The sequence below is a fragment of the Anguilla rostrata genome, chromosome 3, assembly GCF_018555375.3.
Source record: "Anguilla rostrata isolate EN2019 chromosome 3, ASM1855537v3, whole genome shotgun sequence".
In the NCBI taxonomy this organism is placed as follows: domain Eukaryota; kingdom Metazoa; phylum Chordata; class Actinopteri; order Anguilliformes; family Anguillidae; genus Anguilla; species Anguilla rostrata.
Window position 1 is genome coordinate 60,031,019 of NC_057935.1, and position 22,125 is coordinate 60,053,143.

Here is a 22,125-nt window from a genome sequence, read left to right on the forward strand (position 1 = left end):
GTACTGGCTCATAGTTTTATGAAGATCTAGACCAGCTAAGATGTTAAGCAATAGACAATAGGATACAGCCTGAGGAAGAAAAGTGATGCCTCTGGGGCTTTAATGGGAGTCTATGAGTGGAATTTGCAGGGAGAAGCCCCCTCCCTGACATTTTTTTAACTTTACATTCCTCTGGTGCTTTGTGTCAGCAGGGAGATGGTAACCAGTGCAAGTCTTGGAGATCTGTTCCACACTAATTCATTTCAACTTCTAAAGAGCAAACTCACTTGATATCTGGATAATATTGATCTAAATGTCAAAGGCCAAAGTGGATCCCATTGCTGCAGATAATGGTGGAACAGTTGGTCTCCAAGACAGGACTAGTTAGTCAATACTTTCTGCATTCATACAGACACGATTACAACATATTTCAAGTAAGTGCAAAAAAAAAAGGAGATAACTGGTCTGATATTGATGCAAGGGACTACATTGTGCTACGTGCTAACATGAGGTGAAGGTCTTCCAGAAAAAGTTCCGACAGCCAGCTTTGCGCTCGCGCTGGGAGAGGGGCAGCTGGCGAGCCACATCCTGGTGAATTCTCAGCTCCTCCGTGGACCGTGGACGTGGATCAGGCAGGACCTTGTTGTCCCCCGTCATCATCAGGTCAGACACGATCTTCAGAAACAGCATGCGGGAGAGGTCCTGGGACATAGCCGAAGAGAGAGAAGCTACAACCTTCAAGCAAATCTAAAGGCCATGAATTCCCAGCCGAAGACATGTATTTATACTGCAGATTTAATCTACAATTTAATCACTACAGTTTAATCACAGCTATTTCTAGTAACAGTACTCATGCTGGTTATTATAAATGAGACCTACACTCACAATTTCCTTCTAGATGAAGGGTTTTTCTATAAACTCGTCGCTAATGTCTTGCCTGAACCATACATCAACAAACATCTATGTAAGCCTGAAAGCTAATAGATCTGTGTTCCCCTACTACACAAAAGCTGTAGCAGTTAATATATGATAATTTCTTTGTAAACTATGGCAACCTGGAAGCTTTCTCTCGCATAAATTGGTTGCACTGTGTAAAGAAACAGCACAGACTTGTCAACCTCTCTTACACGCTAATGTAGGTTAAACACGCTTTAGTTGAGTTCTTGAATCGACACCCTGTACTAGGATTTACTGATTTTCTCAGACTCATGACACAGATTGACATTTTGCCCACGGCTGACATGAGCATGCTTTAAAAGGATTTTTACGTATTTCTGTAAGTCTATGAAACAAGGGAGACGCGCACACGGCCCTTACCTCGTTACCCTCTGTAACATCCGTACGCAGGAGTTCGGCCAGCATGTCCCTCTGGGGTGCTCCGTTGACTTGGGCAAGCAGCACTGATGCAGAGAGGGCCACTAGTAAGACCTGCAGCTGGGAGCACAACATCCTCTTTCTGATGTAATCTGGGCACCTGTGGGCAGTCTAAAGAGGTCAGAACGTCCACAGATCTCTTCACTATTGAAGTGATCTTGGAAAAAGCTGCACGCTGGCTATATATTGCCCCTCATCCCAGCTCTCTGTCCAATAGAAAGATAGGATTGGCTAGCAGTAGGGTGCAGGTTGAGTTGAGGAGCAGGATGGGGAAAGGGTTGGGCATATGAGGCGGGGGTGTACACATGTCAAAGAAAAAACAACTGGTCATGACTTTATTTAGGATGTTATTTAATTTTGATATTGAGGAATTTATGCTGAAAAATGCCAGATGGCGAAAAAAGAGTTTTAACTTCAGTAAAAACCAGTATGTTAAACTTTTAATCTTAGATTGTGCAGTACTATGTGTTCTATTGAATATTGCTGTGACTAAATAGAACCACACAACTACAGGCTCTCACTATTTTGTACTGAAAGTGGCATATCCCACACAACCACAGTGGTAGGGGTAATTAATCTCTTGATCAGGATATGTCCAAGACTTTTAAAATAAAGATGCCCTTTGAGACTGTAAGGGATGACGAGTCAGGATGTCCATGTCTGATTCAATTAAGGCCATTTGTGCATCGGTGTGATTAATTGTAGCAGGCCTGCATGTATCTCTCTCTGTGGGGTCCTTGCTGTTGTAAGCTGTTAATGACAAGTGACTCAAATGTTAATTACTGTGCCTGCCCACTGCCCATAGTCACCTCTCTTCTGCACACATCACTGTCTATCTGAAAAAGGGCAGCAACACTTGCAAAGAAGTCAATTTAAATGTCGATATTTTAACATCCATACTTGTTGGGTTTCCCCACCTGAACTTAATACATAGTATATTCCATTCCAGGTGCCAAAATGGCGGCACTTCTGGCAATGATATCCAGTAGTGATTACAGTGTAGGGTAGTTAGTGGTTGGTTTTTCACAGACCTTCATTTACAATTCTTCCAACAAAAATAAGAAATACTGTTTCCTTAATTTCCCACCCCACCTGAATGCGTTAATGTTCCTTTTTCACATGCAAGCAAGGATCCCCTTTGCAAGAGAAGCACTAAATATCTTATAGGGCCCCTGGGAGTTATTTTTCCACGGCCTGTAAAATGGCGTCATGAGTTCTCATTTCTAGCCACCAGGTCAAGGAGCATTTCATGGAGGTGATGAATTGTCCTAGATAGTGATATACTGAACAGAGCAGAGCAGAGCAGTATAATATTTAGATGATATTGTGCCTTAAAACCATATTGTGCCTTAAAAAGTGAGTTGGTGGCCACTGCTCATTGCAGGCCTCCTACTAGTTTACTTGGATTCTTTTAGGTGGACTGGGTGAAGTATCAGCAACAGCCCTTAAAATGGGGCCTGGGCATGTGCAGCAGTGGCAAAATGACCTTTCCTTCTGCCCTGTCTCTCCCCTCCCATGGGGCAATGAGGTGCTTGTTTCTGATTACTCACATCGCCTCTGGCACTCATTAACCTTTTCACCAGATCTGGGGTTGTCAGTACCGCGGACACCATACTGGGCAGATAAATATGGCCATGACACGTGGGGTCCTTGCTCCTATTTCCTCACCCACCTGCAACAGACGGCTTGTACAAGTCCCCCGCCCGTCAAAAAAGAAAATGATCAAACTGACATTAATTGAGCCAAAACATATTTTGAGCCGTCTCATTCTGTTTCACTATTCTATACAATGAGAAAATTATCTTGATACCCGTAATATTTTTAATTTGATTCACACAACGAGTAGATTGTACCATTTATTACAGTATTACTCACTGAAAAATGTAGCGGTCTAAAATAGTTCCATACACTGAAAATTGTGCATTATACAGTAAAAAAATAAGTCACCAAGACCTGTTCTTTTCTAGTGACTCTGTTACCTCTGCATTTCCTGTTTCCTTCTCTGCATGCTTAGGTAGTTTCTGTGTTTTTGCTCTCTTTTCCTTTCCCCTTTCTTTCTCTTCATCCCTTCCTCTTCTTAGCTGTATTCTTGTCCTCCGTGGCAGGCCCTGTGAGACAGGAGAAGCATTTGTGGGAGCAGGCATGCCCGGGTACCTCCCCTGTGTGCTAGCAGCTATGCACCCATAGTGAACACCACTTCCAGAACCTCTTCCCACGTTGTTCACAGGTGTATGGCATCCCACTGCAGTGGAGGCAAATTAGATAGCCCAAGTCGTAGAAGGTCATAAGAGGCACTTGTACTTGCAGAGCAAGGCAGGCTCTTGTCGCACTCAGCACAAAAGTATGGCCATTCATTTTTGTGTTTACACTAGTAGATGCCAAAGTTCTAGAGAGGAGGGGAGTGGCTGGAAGCAGAACCATCTGAATGACCAAGCCATGACATAGCACAATGACTCAGCTGGGATCACTGGAGAAGGTGCAGGATGAGCCCCTGTGGTCAGTAAATTAAGTCTGTGAAAATAAGGTCTCTCCTCAAGCTCTTTTCTCTTGAACCCTGCTTGAGGAAGACCTCTCCTTGAATGCAGATTCATAATTTTAAAAAGTACTTGGCTACTCACACTTTCTTGAGGGGTGCCATTTCAGCTGTAATGGTTTCAGACACGACTTACCCAACCATAACTTTTATTGTCCAGCTTAACACAAACCTAAGCATTCAATTCTCCACTCCCAGGTTGTCCAACAGAATCACTTGAACTTCTTTCTATTAACATATAATCTTTAGATTTAAAAGACCGGAAGTACTACCTCCCACATGGTCAGTGGCAATGTTTGCCTGCACTAGCCCTTACAAAAGCCACTCTGGTTTCCACCAGACAATCTTTTACCTAAATAAAGAACAGCTTGGCCACATGATTTTTTCCTATAATTTATACATGTTAAATGTGACGACAGTTATAGGACTGTAGCGGTCTACCACAACTGTGCCTTCCCACGCTTGAAAACAGGGACGGGGAAGTAATTAGGAATTATTTGAGACCTTAGCTGACAGCATACATAGTGGATCGCATAGGCAGAACCTAGGCAACACGGTTTGAGAATATTTTGCTCCAGTGTCCTTGTTTGCACTCCAAGACAGTAGGTGGCACTATTAGGCTGTTTGGATGAATACTCACGATGAAACCACACACATTATTGGTTGAACTATGATATATCCCACATTCTAGACATAATAATGTATTTTAATAGACATGCAATTATTTTACACCATTAGGCTCTCAAATCGAAAGACGTTACTTTATTTTCTGAACGAAATGCTTACAAAATATTTTATTTATTATCAGGAAGCTCATTGATATATGGATTCCAAGGAAACTGAACTAATCGGCCCACATTTTTGTAAACAGGAAACGGGAAGCCGTCTGCTTGAGCGTTTGAACAAAGATGGACCTGAGCTAGCAGAGTAGATTGTATATATATTTTTTAATCACTATTTTAAACGCTATTTTTAAATTGGCGTGGCTACACGTGTTTTAAAATGTACGAACCATTTGTTACGGTACTGTTCAAACGACAGCTAGCGTGCTGGGTAGCTTATTAATAGCGAGTCGAGTTAACGCTTGCTTTTAAATACATTCCCTTACCAGCTAGCTAACTAACGTTAATTTACGTTAATGTTAGTTACCTAGCTACATAGGTTTGGTTTGTGACTAAATAGTTATCTTTCCAGCTAATAATTACTATCGGTTGCAACATAAACAACAATCTGGCTAGCTACCCACATTTTGGTAGATAGCTAACAAGTTCTCCAATGTTAGCAATTGAGCTAGTCTAACTTACACGCTGGAACGCCTTTGTTGTATCCTGATCTTGTATTCTATTATGGTGTTTCGGCGCATGCTCGGGAATTACATTTTGTTAGATAACATTTGCAACTCGTGAAATAATTATTTTGAAGCCATCTGAGTCATGCCGCGACATGGAAATTCACAATAAACTCAAAATTGCTAACAAGAAAAGGGAGAATAATACTTCGGCAATGTCGACACATGCCCGTACAACAGCAAATTCAGTTTTAGGTACTGAGGTGTCGCTTTCTTTCCAAGATGAACTGGCGGCAACGATACATGGTGCATTTGAAGTGGCGGTGGAAATTGCAGTGCTGGAGATCACTAAACTGGTCGGTCAGGCCTTGGGAGATGTTCGTGACCAGATGCATGAAACATTACGGGAGAACAAGTCCCTGAAGCAACGTTTGCAAGCAGCTGAGCTAGAACTCAGTGCCCGTGGTACATGCAACGTAGGAGACGAGAGTCAGGCGCAGCTTGTGGTAACTGTGGGTAACGTCAGCTCAACTGCTCAAATACAACAAACTCTGAAGTCACCAAGCCCTCAACTGAACAGCAAATTGAAAGCAGGGAAAGAGAAAATACAGAAAGACGACAAACCAAAAGCTAAATTCCAAATGAGCGCCTCATCGAATGTTGCAGTTGAAGAAAGTTATGGGTTTTTGGCAGCACCTGCTGAGACGAGTACAAGACACAACGGGTCATTTAGCGAAATCCGGGAGGACGGCCGAGTATGTTCCCAAGAACTGGACCCTAATTTAGGAGAACCAATCCCTAGCCAGGAATTTGTTACAGGTATTGTATGTTCTGTGTGGTGTTTGGAGTTATTAGTTGTGCTCCCCTGTAATGAGTAAATTAGGTGAAAATTGCTTCTTTTTTGGAAGGTGCCATCACTCTATAGACTTATGTATTGGCATGATAATGGTACTGTTTAATGTTCACCTCTCCCTACATCTCCTTGTACAGCTGTTAAGGGGAATTCACCTAAAGTGTACACTGAGAACCTGGTGAATTTTAATCTGGAGGCTGCCCCAGGAACTGGCAGCACCTCATCCCTATGCATTGGCTCAGGAAGTCCTGAAGTGGAGCAGGTCAAGGTAAAGGAAGAAAAGTCTGAGCCAGACCATGGTTCTGACTCTGGTTCTGGCTCCAGTGCCAGCATTGCTGAAGAGGATAATTTCAACCCGGATAACCTCTCTCTGGCTCAGTCCAAACTGCTTGAAGACTGGAGGCCCGAGCCACTGCAGCTTCAGAGCTGCAACGCCAACCCTCTTGTTCCCTGCACCAGTCTCTCAGTGTGTAAGTTTAAGCCTGATGTGGAAGTAGTGATTGGGAGGAGATGAGTTCTACTGCATTAAATGCTCTTTGACTCTAAGCTGTGAAGTTTTATGTAGATTATTGTAGATGTTGTAACTATTTTTTAGCTGCTACATTGTGCCATTTCTTATTGTAATACATGTCTACTCACTTGTTCTTTCTCACATTTTATTTTTCTTGCATTCTTAGCTGACCCTCCCATCTTTGCCCCAGATGTTCCTGAACAGAACACCCTTGAACCAGCCGCCAGTGGCCCTTCCATCTTCCCCTCTAACTTCTCAAACTCCTACCAGCCTGCAGAGACGGTGGGACTGTCCACTTCTCAGCTGCCGTATGCCGGCCAAATTGGCAGCGCAAACTCTGCCTCCATCGTGCCTCCCAGAATACACGTCTGCAAGGTCTGCGGTGAAGCATTCCACCTGCCAGGGGAGCTGCGCCGGCACCACAGCCAGCGGCACAACCCCAAACCCAGGAACCCCAAACGGCAGATCTTTCCCCCAGGACGCAGCCCTTACCACTGCACCCAGTGCGGCCGTGACTTCAACCGCATGGAGAACCTGAAGACCCACCTGCGCATCCACACAGGGGAGCGACCCTATACCTGCTCTGTGTGCGGCGTTCGCTTCCGCCACTCGGGGGCGCTCACGAGGCACTTCCGTATCCACACTGGCGAAAAGCCCTACGCCTGCAGTCAGTGTGGCAAGACCTTCCGCAACTGCGGGGGGCTCCGCTTCCACCAGCGCTCGCACACCAGGGAAGGCCAGGGCATGGGGGACTGAGGCAGGAGTCAGGAAAAGGATGTTTTACTGTGGAAACTTTAACCTGTATGCAGAGTATCGCTGACTGGGGCCCTTGGTGAAGAAGAAGAATGGCCCTATGCAGACTTGTTCTACAAGGTTGATAGATGTTACAATTTCATGCCACACTAGATGAATTGTGCCAGATCTGAGCATTGACTCGTAGTATTCAGTCACAAAGAATTTGGCTTTGATGTAACCTCACTGATTTGTGGTCATGTGGTAAGATAATGTATTTGAGTGCTAGGAGTGGATAAGACATGCATGAGTTCATGGCTGAAAAGAATGACATCACTGAAAGTTCTGAGTTTGAAGATGAATTTGCACTCTATAGAGTTGCACAGGTTTGCTGTTTGACAATAGTTCTGCCCCTACCCCCTTTTTAATATTTGTTTTTTTAAAAGTTTGAATACTAAAATGTATTAAACTTGAGAAGCACTGCGCATATGTTTTGGCTTTATTTTGCAGAGGCACCAGAGATTATACTGAAGCACACTTTCTGGCATATGTTTCCTATCAGTCTGGTTGCCATTTCGCTACCTGGCTACTACATAGCATCATACAGTAGTTTGGCTAATACCATGAGCTACAGAATGCTTGGGGCAAAGACATTTTTTCTTGAGTTGACTGTGCACTCCATAATCTTAGATTTTTAATCTAAAAACAAGAAAGTGTTGTTGTGCTCATCCAACACGCTGAACTGAGTTGTACTGCCAGTGTGTAGAGTTGAACAGTATAAGAAATAATAGAATGCTAACCACAAACTGCAAAAAAAAACAATGCATCTGACTCATAAACATACTGATTTATTAAACATACTGTGAGAAAAAGTGCTAAAGTGCCAAATGAAAACTCAAAATATAATGACAAAAGAACAAATGCTTTGGTCTCTGTCAGACCTTCATCAGTGCCGAGAACTGCAGCAGTCACAAGCACTTAAAGGAGTCAATTGGGTGTGCCGCCATAAGCTGGAAGACAGTCATCGTCAAAGTAGACATTAAGCAATTTACACAGATTGAATAATAGTGTAGCAATTGCTGATAGGAGACAAGTTAATTGGAAGTAATTGCATTATCATGAGGCCAATTGTCAAATTATCAGTTGGTTAAATGTGCCTTTATGGGTCAGACCGATGCATTTTGTTGCAATGTGTTAGCATTCTCTTTTCCTAGATTTGTAATCTAACAATTCACATGAGATTAAAGTGCAGGTTCTCATCTTTTTTTATTTATTTATATAAATTTTTAATGCGTTTTGGTGTCTCCATGTAGAAATTACAACACTTTGTATACATAGCCTCCCCCATTTCAGGACACCATAATGTTTGGGGCATATGTAAATGAAAGTAGTCATGTTTAGTACTATTGCATATCCTTTGCATGCAATGACTGTTTGAATTCTGTGACCCGTAGACATCACCAGATGCAGAGTATGCTGATTTGCATCTTGCAGTGTAGCCTCTGTAGTTCTGTTTGTGACATCTTCTGTGGACAACAGTCACTGACACATCCATGTCTGCCTCCTGGTGAGTGTTCCTGATTTGTCGGACAGGTGTTTGGGGGTTTTCCTTCATTAGGGTTTCAATTGCTGGTCGTCAATCACAGAGGTCTTCCATGGCCTACCAGGCCCTTTGTGATTAGTGAGCTCACCAGTGCTTTCTTTATTCTTAATGATGTTCCAAACAGTTGCTTTTGATAAGCCTATGGTGGTTTGGCCTATATTTCTGATTTCTTATTTCACTGGCTTCCTTGACTTTCATTGGCACAACTGTGGGCCTAATTTTGACAAATGCCAATAACAGCCCCCGAAGGCAATCAGAATCCTAGAATCAAGACTAGATACTGAAAGTTGTCCTATACCTGCTTGAAGGAAGAAATTGAACACACCTGACTAATCACAAACACCTGTGAAGCCATTTGTCCCAAACATTGTGGTACCCTAAAATGTCGGGTGGCTATGTGTAAAAATACTGCTGTAAATTCTATGTCTAGAAACCAAAATGTATGAAATACCCTTTAATAAAAGCTGATAATCTGCACTTCAACCACATGTGAATTCTAAAATTGTGGAGTGCAGAGCCCAATCAAGAAAAATATTCACCTAAATATATTCACCTATGTTGAGGTGAACTATATATCCTCCTCAACATATAGGAGTGTAACGGTACACAAAAAGGTTTGGTACGTACCTCAGTTTTGGCCTCATGGTTTGGTACATTTTCAGTACAGCAGTACAAACAACAATGGGAGAGAACTTGCTATTTACAAGTTATCCCATTGTTTGTTAGATGCACGATGAAGGTCAAAATGACCAAAGCATTGTAGTTAAATACTTTGAGAGACATTTTTGTGCAGGATTTCACTTACAGGCTATGTGATATGATACAGCAGGAAATAAATTAAATGCAAAATATAAAATAGCTTTTCATCTATTTTGAAAATGTAAACTGGCTAACTGGCAGGGGACGTGTACTAATGGGACATTAAGTCATCAGGAGAACTCACAGTTTGGCATTTATCTGCACGTTAAAAAGTTGAACAGTGTCAAAACAAAACGAATTTTTTTGTCCTGTAGTGAAAGGTTATGTACGAATACATGTACCATTACACCTCTAATGTTCATATATGCATATACGCTTTACTTTGAAGAAAGAAGTGTGACTATTAATGGATTCTTTTTCATCTTCAGCTTGATCTCATTCGTGTGGTGAGAGAGGTGGTTTGTCCTTAGTGTGGTCTCAGTCGTGTGGTGGTTGAGGCAGCGCTCAATGTCAGCGCCTGTCGCAGGACCGGAAAGGGACCCAGTTCCATTTCACTTTGTTTCTCTACAAATGATTTTATTCATTGAGTTTGATGGAATGGGTAACAGAAAACAATCATTTGGTGTGTTAGTATCACCCGCGTCTCACTTTATTTGATTGCTTACATATCCAGTACCTGGTGAAATGTAAGTGAACAATATAAAAAAATATATATATATTTTATTTATTGTTATAAATGTTCACTTGCTGGAATTACACATCATAGCAACAAGCTGCAGCAAAGCCAAAGACACATTTACATTTAACATCTCAAAACAAGTGCTCTCATTTTATACCATGGACAAGATTATCATTTGTGTGTCACTCAAGTACATTTGGGGACATCTGCATCATCTAAAAATGCCAGCAATACAAAAAAACTCAGCAATACTAAAAACAGCTAAGAGGTTTTTGTGCAACACGGAGATATAAGATAACCTGAAAAGGATACCTGATTTCTGGTATTTTCAGGAAATGAACCCTTTCAATCATACTTTTAAATGGATTCATTCCTGGTGCCATTAAAGTGGATAGGTTTTCCATCCTGGCAGACAATTACGATTCTTTTTGTGACATTCTTGGCTATGTACTTGCAAGGTTTCATCGTGTTGTCCTGTTTGCACTCAGTCAGGTTGAATGGTTGTGTGCTAAAATGATACTTGGTTTTACCAATCCTTCTGGTCCTACACACCTGAATCACGTTTTCTTTTGTGGCGTGAATTAAGGTGTTTTTCAGCTTGCATTTTCCATTCCAAACATTCACCCGGACCATCTTTTTATTGCAATATGCATTGTTGCCACGATCCACCGTCGGATCTATGTGTTGTTCCTTAAATGTTTCCCACTGGTCACCCTGTTTGGTAAGAGGACAGGACACACGTATAAGGTTTGGCAGTTTTTACACACAAATAAAAATATGCAGTTTTATTGGGCTTCTCACCAGGCCCTGGACACCTTCCTTCTCACAGCTGCAGTGGAATGCGAGGGTCTGCGAGATCCATTCCCACCCCTTGAGGTGGACTTGAGTCCCACTGGGGAAGGTCTGGTGCCCTCCCTCTTCTGTCCACACCGTCAGCGTGCAGCCCTGAGTCACGGCGATGGAGCCTGGGGCTCCGGCAGGCTCCCACTCCCACCCTCCGCCGCTTCCCAATCTCCCCTCAGGAGGCTGCACTCCCCGGGCCAGGTCCGTCCGCAGGACCACACAGGGGCGTGGGGCAGACTGGCTCCCTATTGAAGTAGCGCTGCGGCCAGCCAGGAACAGGCAGGAGAGCACGAGGGCCGTCCTCATCGCTATCATCCTGATTGCTTTCATCCTGGTCAGTGATCCTGCTTGTGTTCATTCACAATATGTTAGTGGGGTTTATGCGTATCAGCTGAAATGCATCTTTTTCATTCATATATTTTTGTTGTCGTTTTCTTCTAGACAATGAGTCAATGTATCTAATGAACACATTTTTACTATGCTTTACTATGATTCAACATTCCTTCAACATTTTTCACTGGTTAAATAATAATTATCGTCTGTGGGTTTTCATTGTTGCAATATCAACTGGTACTGGTTGCAGTGCCAGTACTTTTACGATGCATTTATGAAAAAGAATGAATTACATAGGCAGTATATAAGTAGCAATGACAGTTCCAATAAACATGAATGTTATTGGATATGGATGCCTATATGAGAATATGCAATTTTAAAATGGTATACAATACATCTTAATAAGGTTTTGAATCAATATTGTTTCTAGCAATCAAACGTGTGCTTATATTGGAGCAGCTAAAAATAAAAATCAAATAAATAAACTGAGGCCACTTACCACCGGTAATGCTCATCCACAATGTTGAGTCTTGTTCTAGGGTCAAGGCGCGTCTTGTTACCTGAGACTACCTTTGCTCTGAACAGGTTTAAGTAGAAACACTTCAACCCACTCCCACCCCCACCAAAAAATAAAACTGCGGTGTACTTGAGCTACCCACCACTTCCCATTACACATCCTGTTGACCTCATTAATAGAATTAGTGGAAAAAAATATTTAAAGGCACCCTTCAATATTGAAATTCATTAATTGCACTGACATTTTCAAAGTAAAAGTCATTAGAATTTGAATGACAAGATTGCATACTGTTTCAGAATCTTGTAGCTTCCACCAGGATGTGAGAGGTGATTTTAAGAATGCCAAAGACCCACGGCATCCAAGCACAGGTCCGAAGTCACCACCTGAGAATCCTGCTGTGGTGAAGTTCTGGACCAGTGGGGGATTAGAAAGCAGCGTCAACCCCCCTGTGCAGATGCAAATTAAGTGGAGCTCTCTCTCTCTAACACACATTTGCACACGCTCAAATTTCTGCTCACACAACACTGGCTGATATAATCCCCCACATATCTGTTTTAAGAATGCCCCTGTGCACAAATCCACACACAGGAACCTTACTCTAATGTCTAGTAATGGGGCCCCCGCCCCAGCCCCAAGCCAGATGCTCCCTCTACAGCAAAGAAGTTAACGCTTTCTATATTTATTTGTATAAAATGAATTTACATCACAAGGCAGTGTGCACATCTTCCTGACAATTTAAATCACAAGAAACAATGATGCTATGTATATATATTTGGTAATTTTGTGCTGCTCCTCAATTCTACACAGACTGAACAAAACTTTAATTAAGCAAAATGCTTTACCATCTGATGATTTGGTTGCTAGAGTATGTTTAAAAAAAGGCCTTGGTGATGCTTATGTTAGCTTTAGCTATCATGCTCACTATAGTTCAGATTCAAGCAAGCTGATGAATAGTTGTTTTCTACAATAAAAGCATGGGTCTATTCACATACTGTTCTGCATCCCATCACACACGCAAACATATAAGATTATACCACAAACTGAACACATTAAGTGTATATTGTAAGACTAACTGTAAATAGCAAAAAATTTTATTCAAGGCTCTGAAGATTTTTCTTTGAATGTTTTTCTCAAGTTTATAGGAACTCTTTGCGCTTGGGTAATGTTTCCTTATGTGTTTATTCAGCAGATTGCTTCATCGTTAACCTAATTTGCGATCAATCTTCACATTCAATTCATAACTCCAGTAGTCTCTAAGCCAGCTCTTGTCACGTAGAGGGAGGTTAAGCGTCTGCGACTGCATGAACCTTGGATTCGTCCTGCAGAACACAGACTGCTGCTAGAGGTTTGACTGTGGTTTCTCGTGTCTGTAATGTTTCCATTCTGCCTCTATTTGTTTTCCAACCTCACTAACAGCTAGGTGCTAAACCCCAAAACCCATCTCTCTCACTTCTCGCCAGTTAATCTCTCGCTCACTCCGTCCCCAGCTCCTCATGTCTCCCTCATTGTTCATGGATTCTGTTCCCTCCAGTTGCATCCCTCTCTTAGTGCCTGTATGTGTGATTGACACACATCCGTCACCTCCTCCCTTCTTGGCCGTGTCATATTAAAGCCCCTCTCCCTGTCCCCACCTGCCTCTGTGTCTTTTCACATTGAGTCCCTCGTCACCACTTGCTTTCCAAACGGCAGGATGGACTGGAGCGCTTACGGTACCGTCCCGCTCACTCTTCCCATCTTCCATTTGGTGTAATGCCTTCCTTCCTGTGTTGTCTGTAGACTTGGCTCATTTTGTACTGGTCCATTTGTGTTTTATGGAAAAGGTCTCGTGCGTTGTGTTTTCATATTTTCAGTTTGTAAACATATTTGATTATTTTCATTGAGCATTATCTGCAATATATGCACTGGACTTGTAATATTTGTTCATAAGAATTGAATTACAGTATGTAATCTGAATGCTTTAGAAGATCATAATTATTTTTACACTGATGTATTGTAAAAATAATGTCATTGTTTTGTTTGAATTTTAAGAACTGTTAGTAGTTTTAAAATGATAGACTTTTGGGTGTCACTCATCAAATTGACAGGATTTGCACCAAATGAACAGAACTACTACTAGGATTGGGAATTTTAAATTGGGTGATGAAAAGATATAATCACAATATAAATAAAAATGGCATCAATTGTATCACTGCAAATAATTGTTTCTCAATACTTTTTGTGTTGTTTTCCTTTCTCTATCTGTTACTGTACATGTTTTTAAGTTCATATCTTTCCCTCAACCTTTTATAAATATTGCTATAAGTGTTCTTTCAATGTACAGTGTCAGTGCAGATGATTCATCAAGGCATCCATCTGTCTCCTCTCTCCTTTGTGTAATGGTGCTGCTCTGTGTTTCAGAGCTTGACCCCCTGGTGGTCCCCCCTCTCACTCCCACTAGTAAGGATGTTCTCAGCCAGGCTGTGAGGGCCACCTTCGCTGGCTTCACACAGGAACGAATCCGTCTACGCTTCCCCCCAGGTAGGACAGCTCAGAGCTGCTATTGTCATTCCTGGGACATTGTGAGAATAAAAGTTTTTTATTTTATTTATTTTTTATTTTTTTTAAACTTTATTTAACCAGGTTAGTCTCAAGTTGTGTGCTATAACATCACCGAAAGGCTGAAAATGACGTAATACCTGGGTAAGTTGGTCCTTACCCACCAATGGTACAAAGTGCCATGGAAATATGACTGCACTTTTGTGTATTGCTTGGCTCTGATGTGCAATGTTTGTGTTTGCTAAGATGAATATGGTCTTACATTCAGTGTCACAGTATTGAATGAGCTATGTGTTGAAAAGTTTGTGTTAAGACAAAAGCTCTGCTTCACAGCATTGATTTGGAGGACTGGGAAGGTGTCATTTGTTTGAAATTTTGTGATCGTTTGGCTTCACTCATTTGACTAATCTCTCGTTCTCTCTCTCTGTCTGTCTCTTTCTCTCTCTCTCTCTCTCTCTCTCTCTCTATCTATCTCTCTCTCTCTCCCCCTCCCTCCCCCCTCCCTCTCTCTCCCTCTCTCTCTTTCTTTCAGACCCTAAACTATGGTCAGAATGGGAGGTAAGCCACTGGTTAGACTGGTGCCAGGCAGAGTTCAGTTTGCACGACTTGGGCCCAGATTTGCGGGGGCTTCCTGGGAGTGAGCTTTGTACCCTGGACAGAGACGGGTTCCTGGCCCTGACCTCTGACTGCACCGCTGGGGAAATTCTGTGGGAACACCTAGAAACCATGCGCAACGGTGAGGGAGAAAACAAACCTTTAAAGTTATCATTCAGCCACAGTCAAAGAAATGTGAGCCTCTCATAAGTGATTGTTACGGCTAGCGCAACCCCATCTCCTCAGTTCCTCAGTGTGGTAATTGCCCCTAATGTCACCCAGGGAGGGAGGGTTTTAGTCCACAAGCAATCCCTGCCGCACCATGCACAAAGCACAGGCTACCTGTGCAATGGCAGTGCAGATGAGCCGCTCAACTGCTAAATTAAATAAATCGCTGAAAAGGCTGCACATTTTAGGGGACACGTTTGCATGTTGTATGTTGTAGGATGTTGCAGCAATAGGACCAATAAAATGTTTGTTTTTTAAAATTTGAAGTAAAAAAATATATATCAAAGAAATAGCAGAGGATGGCCTGTTTCAGATTTCAGACATTTTCAAAAACACTCCAGAGGCCAAATTTGACTAAATGAAGACATTTTAATATTCTAAACAAACACTGTTTCAATTGCCCATGCTTGGGTATACTGAACATATGACTAACTGTTACAGCAAGACTACATATTCTAAACATATTCAAAAAAAAAATCTAATGCTAAATCTACGAAAGTAATCTACCAAGTTAGACCGTTAAATGTTTTGTGCTGAGAAATGTGTGCCAGTACAAATTATGGATCTTGAAAAATATTCACAAGCACTTTATAAAATAGTTACCTACTTAGTTGAATGCAATTTACAGCTCCTGTATGTACACAAACATAAAAACAACAATATATTTGTGCATCTGAACTGCTTTATGGAAGCAGAACATGTTAATATAGATAAGCTTCTACCCAGTGCACTATGGCACAGGAGATATAAAGTCTCTGAATAACCTACTTAAAAAAAAAAATTAAAAAATTTTTTTAAATGGTGGACAGTCATTTATTGGCAATGGTAGTCAGACACAGGTCAACTTTTCCAGAACGCGCAGACCTGTGGTTGACACTTTTGAAATGTCAAACCCCAAACCAATCATGTTGCTGATCTTTTGGAACTTTTGAGTCTGAGTATAGGAAAGTAAATGTCTTATACAAACACACTAAATGCTAAATGCAACTTGTCTGAAGCCTAATGTATTTAAAGCTACTTAGATTTACTATTTAACATCTGAAGACAAAGGACCATAACTACTAATGTCGTCCATGCGGCATTAGTCAAATGAAATTCTTCAGTCTAAAAGAAATAACAATTTAATAATCAGTTAAATAAGAACGTGTGTGTGTTTCAGAGTGTCGAATGGACTGCGGCTTCACGCTTCTCTCCTGCACATCTTCCCTCTATAGTCAAGCAGAACTAGGCTCAGGTAAGAGCTTTACAGTCCTGTCACTCTCCTAACATAGATGTCCTGTGGACTTGCAGTCAGTCTTCTAGCCAAGTTCATTTGGAATATACAAGTATATGCAGTATATCCAAATGCTTATGAAACCAGTGCAGATCATTAGCCTAAATAATGGAATTATTCATTGATAACTTATGGTATGACCTTCCATTGATGTATCTCTTATATAGGTCTGCATTTTTTGCATTTCATTGCTCAGCTTCCTATTAGTTTTTTTTTATTTTAAAAAAAATACCGACTGTAAGTGTTTCACAGTAATTTCCTTTCCCCTCACTGCCATGTGTAATTTATGGAAGTGAATCGTTCATTACTTCTGGGGCACTCAGGGATCTTCCCTTATAGTGACACTGGCCTCTGTATTTTCCATAGATTACCTTTCTGAGCATTCCCAGTACCAAGAAGAGCCCAGTTACCCTCAGCTAGCTGATGGTTACCTGCCCGAACCCCTGCAGGTACTCTCCCTTGACCCTATGACCCCAGGACACCAGGTAAAGCAAGAGGGGCTGGCAAAGAAGCAGGAAGCTGCTAGGCCTCAAACTCAGCTCCTCAGTACAGGCAAGGATGTAACTTCTATTTCCTTAAAACTTTCATTCTTTTGAAAAATATCATGTTTATTTCACAACGTTCCATGGATTGACAGAAATTTCACTTTTAATGTGTCATGAGCTGGATATTCACAAATAACCAGCTCATCTCTCTCTCTCTCTCTATGTCTGTCTGTCTCTTTCTTTCCCTCGCTCACTTGGTATCTCTCCTCCCTCTCTGACTGTATGATTACAATACCTATTAGTTCTCCCGGTGATATTTACCTTTCTGTCTTTTCCTTGTAGATTGTGGGGTTGAGATGGAGCCATTGTGCTATAATATCACAGAAATAACCACCTCACTGTCCTGGGTTGGTCAGCAGCAGGAAGTGGAACAGCAAGTGAAGGATGTGTCCATGTCCAATGAAACATTTTCGCTACTGCACCCAGTTGGGAATTTCAAAGATTTTGCTGGAGAGAAGGAGGATCTCAATGACTCTGCTAGAGCAGTGGTCTCAGCAGCAATTCTTGCAAGCTACACTGGTAATTACCATTTGTTGACTAAAATTATTATGACTGTATTTGACAAATTACGTAAGGAAATGTCTAACTGTTATATTTATATGCATGTGGTTAAAGGGCACATTCTCAGCTTTTACATGAGGGTATTTTCATACACTTTGGTTACACCATGTAGAAATTACAGCATTTATATACATAGCCCCCCATTTCAGGGCACCATAATGTTTGGGACATGTTAATATTATGTAAATTAATCGTGTTTTATCGTGCTGTGTTACATTATTTGCATGCATGCAATGACTGCTTGAAGTCTGTTACCCCTAGACATCACTAGGTGCTGAGTATCTTCTCAGGTGATGCTCTGCCAGGACTGTGCTGCAGCCATCTTCAGCTCCTGCTTGTTTTGGGGCCTAGTAACCTTACATTTTCTCTTCAGTATTTGAAACACATGTTCATTTAGATTCAGATTGGGTAATTAGATAATATGCTTTTGTACACTTCAGAATTCATTCTGCTGCTGCTATTTACACAGTTACATCATCAGTGAAGACAAATGAACCTGTGGCAGCCATACATGTCCAAATCATAACACCTCCACCACCATGTTCCTCAGATAAGGGGGGTTGCTTTTGATCTTCGGCAGTTCCATTTTGGCCTCCACATTTTGATCTTGTCATTACTCTGTTATAAGTGAATCTTTGTCTCATCTGTCCATGAGACCTTTTTGCAGAACTCTGTGGGCTCTTTTAGGTATGTCTCTTAGGAAACTTTAAGCTGGACTTCCTGTTTTTGTGGCTGATTAGTGGTTTGCAACTTGCAGTGTGGCTGACATAGTTCTGTGTGTAAAGTTCACAAAGTCTTCTGTGGAGAGTAGTCACAGACACATGCCTCCTGAAGAGTGTTTCTGATCTGTCAGACAGGTCTGTGAGGGTTTAGAATTTTCAGAGAGAATTCTTCGGTCATCAACTGTAAAGGTCTTCCTTGGTCACCCAGGCTCCAATTAATGAGCGCACCAGTACTCTGATCTTAATGAAGTTCCAACAGGTGATTTTGGTAAACCTAAGGTTTGGCCTACGTCTCGGACAGTTTTTTAAAATTATTATTTCTCAGTCTCAAAATGGCATCCTTGACTTTTCATTGGCACAACTCTGGTCTTCAGGTTGACAAATGCCAAAGGCAACTTCAAAGGCAATCAAAAGCCTATAATCAAGATTAGATACTAAAAGCTCTATTATATTGGCACTTTGGAAGCAATTGCACACACCTGACTAATCAGAAATGCGAATGTGAATTAATTTGTCCCAAATATTATGGTGCCCTGAAATGGGAAGGGGGGACTTTTCTATGTATATTGATATCTGTGATAGTGTTTGATAGTATTGACTGATTAACAAGCAGATCTGTAATTTTGGGCTTATGCATTAGATATGGCCACTATCATCATTTGTCTGGTCATTTATTTTAATAGGAAGTGGGCCCATCCAGCTATGGCAGTTCCTATTGGAGCTTCTCTCTGATCGCAGCTGTCAGTCATTCATCAGCTGGACTGGGGATGGTTGGGAATTCAAACTGACAGACCCTAATGAGGTAAGAGGAGTATAATGATGAGGTGGAGTTTGAGCCCGTGTGGGTAAAAGGATCAGAGTTTCTTATGTGAGAAACAGCTTGACAAGTACAATCAGGGGAAGATGTTAATACATGGCTGAGCCATTCATCATTGTCTGTGTATTACTTGAGCCGCATATCCCAGTCTTTTAAAAGATTTGGTCTGTGTAGGTGTAATGATGGAAAAGTAATCTCATTAAATCAATATTCAGCAACAAATATTTGATCTGTGGTAATACATAATATACCAGAACGACAGCGTCATTCTTAAACAAAAAGTTCACTGTGTGCCTTTCCTCCACTCCCACCCCCTCTTTATGTTTTTTCCTCTCCTCTATTTTCCCCCTTTTCTTTTATTTCCTTCTGTTGCTCTTATCCACAGCTGCACAAGCCCCTTTCCCTCACTGCGCCTGTTTCTCTTTCTGTCTCTTACTTTCTCTCTCCGTGACTTGGGCTGTTTGCACACTTGCATTTCCTCCTGTCCCGTCTTCCTAATGCTCAGGTTGCACGACTGTGGGGCCGTCGGAAGAACAAGCCCAACATGAACTATGAGAAGCTGAGCCGCGGCCTCCGCTACTACTATGACAAGAACATCATCCACAAGACCGCTGGCAAGCGCTACGTCTACCGCTTTGTCTGCAACCTACAAGGCCTACTGGGATGTGACCCTAGGGAGCTGCACACTGTGCTTGACATCTTGCCCAAAGACGGTGAGGAATGAAGCTACAGAAGGGTTTCCAGAAGGAGGACCATCGTGCTACTTTAACATCAACATTCAGCATCCACAAGCAACGCCCCAATGCCTCCAGTGGTCAGCTGGTCGTCTCCAGTCTAATCTGGATCCCTAAATCCAGCTAACATGTTCTCACAACATTACTGTAAAGTTGTTACTGTGTGTAACAATCCACAGTGGACACAACCATGGAGACTCCATGATTCACACACTCATTTTTGCTAATAAAAATGGTTGATTTTTATTTTTTGCACGTCTTTTTGTCCAAGATATATTTTGTTGCTTCACAATGTTCCTTTGTCATGAACTTATTGAACAAATTTTCTATAGATTTCAATGTGAACATACAATCAAGGGAACACATTTGGAAATGAGGGACAATTGCTGTGTATGCAAAGCAGAATACCTCACAGTTTTTGCTCGTCTGTTAATTAAGCAATTGAGTAATGCATAATAGCAATGCACAGGCCGGGTTGCCTGTTATTATGGCTTGCATGGCTAGAAGTACGTCACATTTTTGCAGCAAATGGTGGGAACTTGAGTGATCAGGACAATTGAACTTTCTGATTCACAAGCAACAATACCTAAGCTGCATTTATAAGTTAGTATATATGGGATACTCTGGAAGGATGCTTGAGGCAGTATTTTCCATTTCCATCAACTACGTTTGAGTTTATTGACTTTGTTGTCTTAATGCAGAAGAGTGGTTTCATATTCCTGCAGAGAAATCCAAACCAATAGATTCATACCAACCACACTCAAAGAAATCCAGCCTCTAACCAATGGCTTAGAATCCAAAAATATTTGGTCACCTGCCTCTTTTTAACCCTGGAAATGATTACACACGGCAAAAGGTGTAGCACAGTTACTTATCTGATGCTATTGTAGTCGGTATTTTACTAAATTGTGTATCACAAATGCATGACTACCAATTCCTTAGGGGTCCTGTGACTGATAAAGGTTGTAACAGGCCAGAATCTTTAGGTTTCCATATTATTTGGGCTGAGGCTTTGGGCACTTCAGGTTCTCTGCTGCTTCTGTGCTACTGATGATGTCCTACAGTCTGATCACTTTACTTGAAAAGTTAATACTGGGACGTGGCATGCTGCTCTCAGACACTCTGAGCATGACAGCTGCCTTGCCTAGCATATGACCTACTTGCTATCAGTGTTATACAACTGGAATTTGAGACAATAACCTGTTTACTTTTTACAACTGCCATCAATACCATTTTATTAGACCAAACTGGTTTGGAGTCTTAAATGTTTCATATTATGCACTGATGTGTTTTTATCTGGTTACCAAATTAGTTATGCTTCAATTAATCAAACAGAAAAGCAAACATAGGTGTGTGTGTCTGTGTGTGCGTGTGCGCGTGTGCGTGTGTGCGTGTGAGATTGAGTTACCACCACTACATGAGTGGGTGTGATGCTGAAACAGAGAGAGCGGTATGGCTTGGTAGAACAGCAGGTGGAAACAGTGTTAATGGAACCTAATTGACAGGCGGTCTCCTGCTCACAATCCAATTTTTTACGCAGCTTACACAATGCAATCAAGGCCAAAAGAAATACCATTTTATGTGTACTGGGGGCTTAAATCCCTTGGAGAGTGAGCTGGAAATGAATGCATGCTGAAATGGATTATACCAACAATCACTATCCTAATTAACATCACCCTGACAACACAACCCATCCCTTAGAATGTTGACGGTTGAAGAGTAATAAGCACCAATGAGTTGAGAAATCCAGTTATCAACAATTTATTTACAGGCATTTACTGAAACCAGTTGCAGTTCAAGCTATTGTGGCCCCACTGAAAACAGACACTATGCTAAATAAAATAGTTTACAGAAAAAACTTGTAAATATAAAAAAGAATATAAAGTGTGTTACTGGATACAACCCTTTCATGGATGAATTGGTATGCTTGCTGCTGTTCTTTCAACCATCAAGACCCCCCAATGCGTTCCACTGCAGACAAATGTACCTGAAGCCTCCACTCCACTGGAAGACTACATTCATAAAAAGCACACTTTCAATTTATGTAATGCTTTGATTCTCAAAACCTGCCCTTCTTTTAAAAATAGCCAGAAAAAAAAGACTGGGTTTTTTTTCTCCCTTGGTTCCTCCAAGTATAACCTTTAACAAAACAATATTCAAGTTCATTCTTCT

General features: G+C 41.5%; 3 protein-coding genes across 12 annotated transcripts; 2 read left to right on the forward strand and 1 right to left on the reverse strand.

Moving 5' to 3' along the window:
- Positions 1–70: 70 nt before the first annotated feature.
- Positions 71–4,403, reverse strand: sst5 (somatostatin 5). Of its 6 annotated transcripts, XM_064328936.1 has the most exons (4): positions 3,333–3,471; positions 2,904–3,038; positions 1,297–1,413; positions 71–681 (listed from the first exon to the last, which is right to left on the reverse strand). In XM_064328936.1, the coding sequence occupies exons 2-4, from the start codon at positions 2,964–2,966 to the stop codon at positions 481–483; spliced, it is 381 nt and encodes a 126-aa protein (XP_064185006.1). In that variant the 5' UTR covers positions 2,967–3,038; positions 3,333–3,471; the 3' UTR covers positions 71–480. The 6 variants fall into 6 exon arrangements, with proteins under 6 accessions (XP_064185006.1, XP_064185002.1, XP_064185001.1 ...); XM_064328932.1 differs by lacking the exon at positions 2,904–3,038 and having other exon boundaries at positions 1,297–1,407; positions 3,333–4,403; XM_064328931.1 differs by lacking the exon at positions 2,904–3,038 and having other exon boundaries at positions 3,333–4,403.
- Positions 4,404–4,674: 271 nt separating this feature from the next.
- Positions 4,675–7,755, forward strand: LOC135251455 (zinc finger protein 16-like). 4 transcript variants are annotated; one of them, XM_064328918.1, is made up of 4 exons: positions 4,675–4,820; positions 5,457–5,993; positions 6,165–6,497; positions 6,705–7,755. In XM_064328918.1, exons 2-4 carry the CDS (start codon positions 5,564–5,566, stop codon positions 7,292–7,294), a joined length of 1,353 nt encoding a protein of 450 aa, XP_064184988.1. In that variant the 5' UTR covers positions 4,675–4,820; positions 5,457–5,563; the 3' UTR covers positions 7,295–7,755. The 4 variants fall into 4 exon arrangements, with proteins under 4 accessions (XP_064184988.1, XP_064184987.1, XP_064184986.1 ...); XM_064328917.1 differs by having other exon boundaries at positions 4,750–4,890; XM_064328916.1 differs by having other exon boundaries at positions 4,758–5,993; positions 6,729–7,755.
- A 145-nt stretch (positions 7,756–7,900) lies between these two features.
- Positions 7,901–20,199, forward strand: LOC135251456 (protein c-ets-1-B-like). 2 transcript variants are annotated; one of them, XM_064328920.1, is made up of 8 exons: positions 7,901–11,428; positions 12,241–14,461; positions 15,012–15,215; positions 16,461–16,535; positions 16,941–17,126; positions 17,402–17,638; positions 19,086–19,204; positions 19,725–20,199. In XM_064328920.1, the coding sequence occupies exons 2-8, from the start codon at positions 14,257–14,259 to the stop codon at positions 19,941–19,943; spliced, it is 1,245 nt and encodes a 414-aa protein (XP_064184990.1). In that variant the 5' UTR covers positions 7,901–11,428; positions 12,241–14,256; the 3' UTR covers positions 19,944–20,199. The 2 variants fall into 2 exon arrangements, with proteins under 2 accessions (XP_064184990.1, XP_064184989.1); XM_064328919.1 differs by having other exon boundaries at positions 19,605–19,818.
- The last annotated feature ends 1,926 nt before the right edge of the window (positions 20,200–22,125 follow it).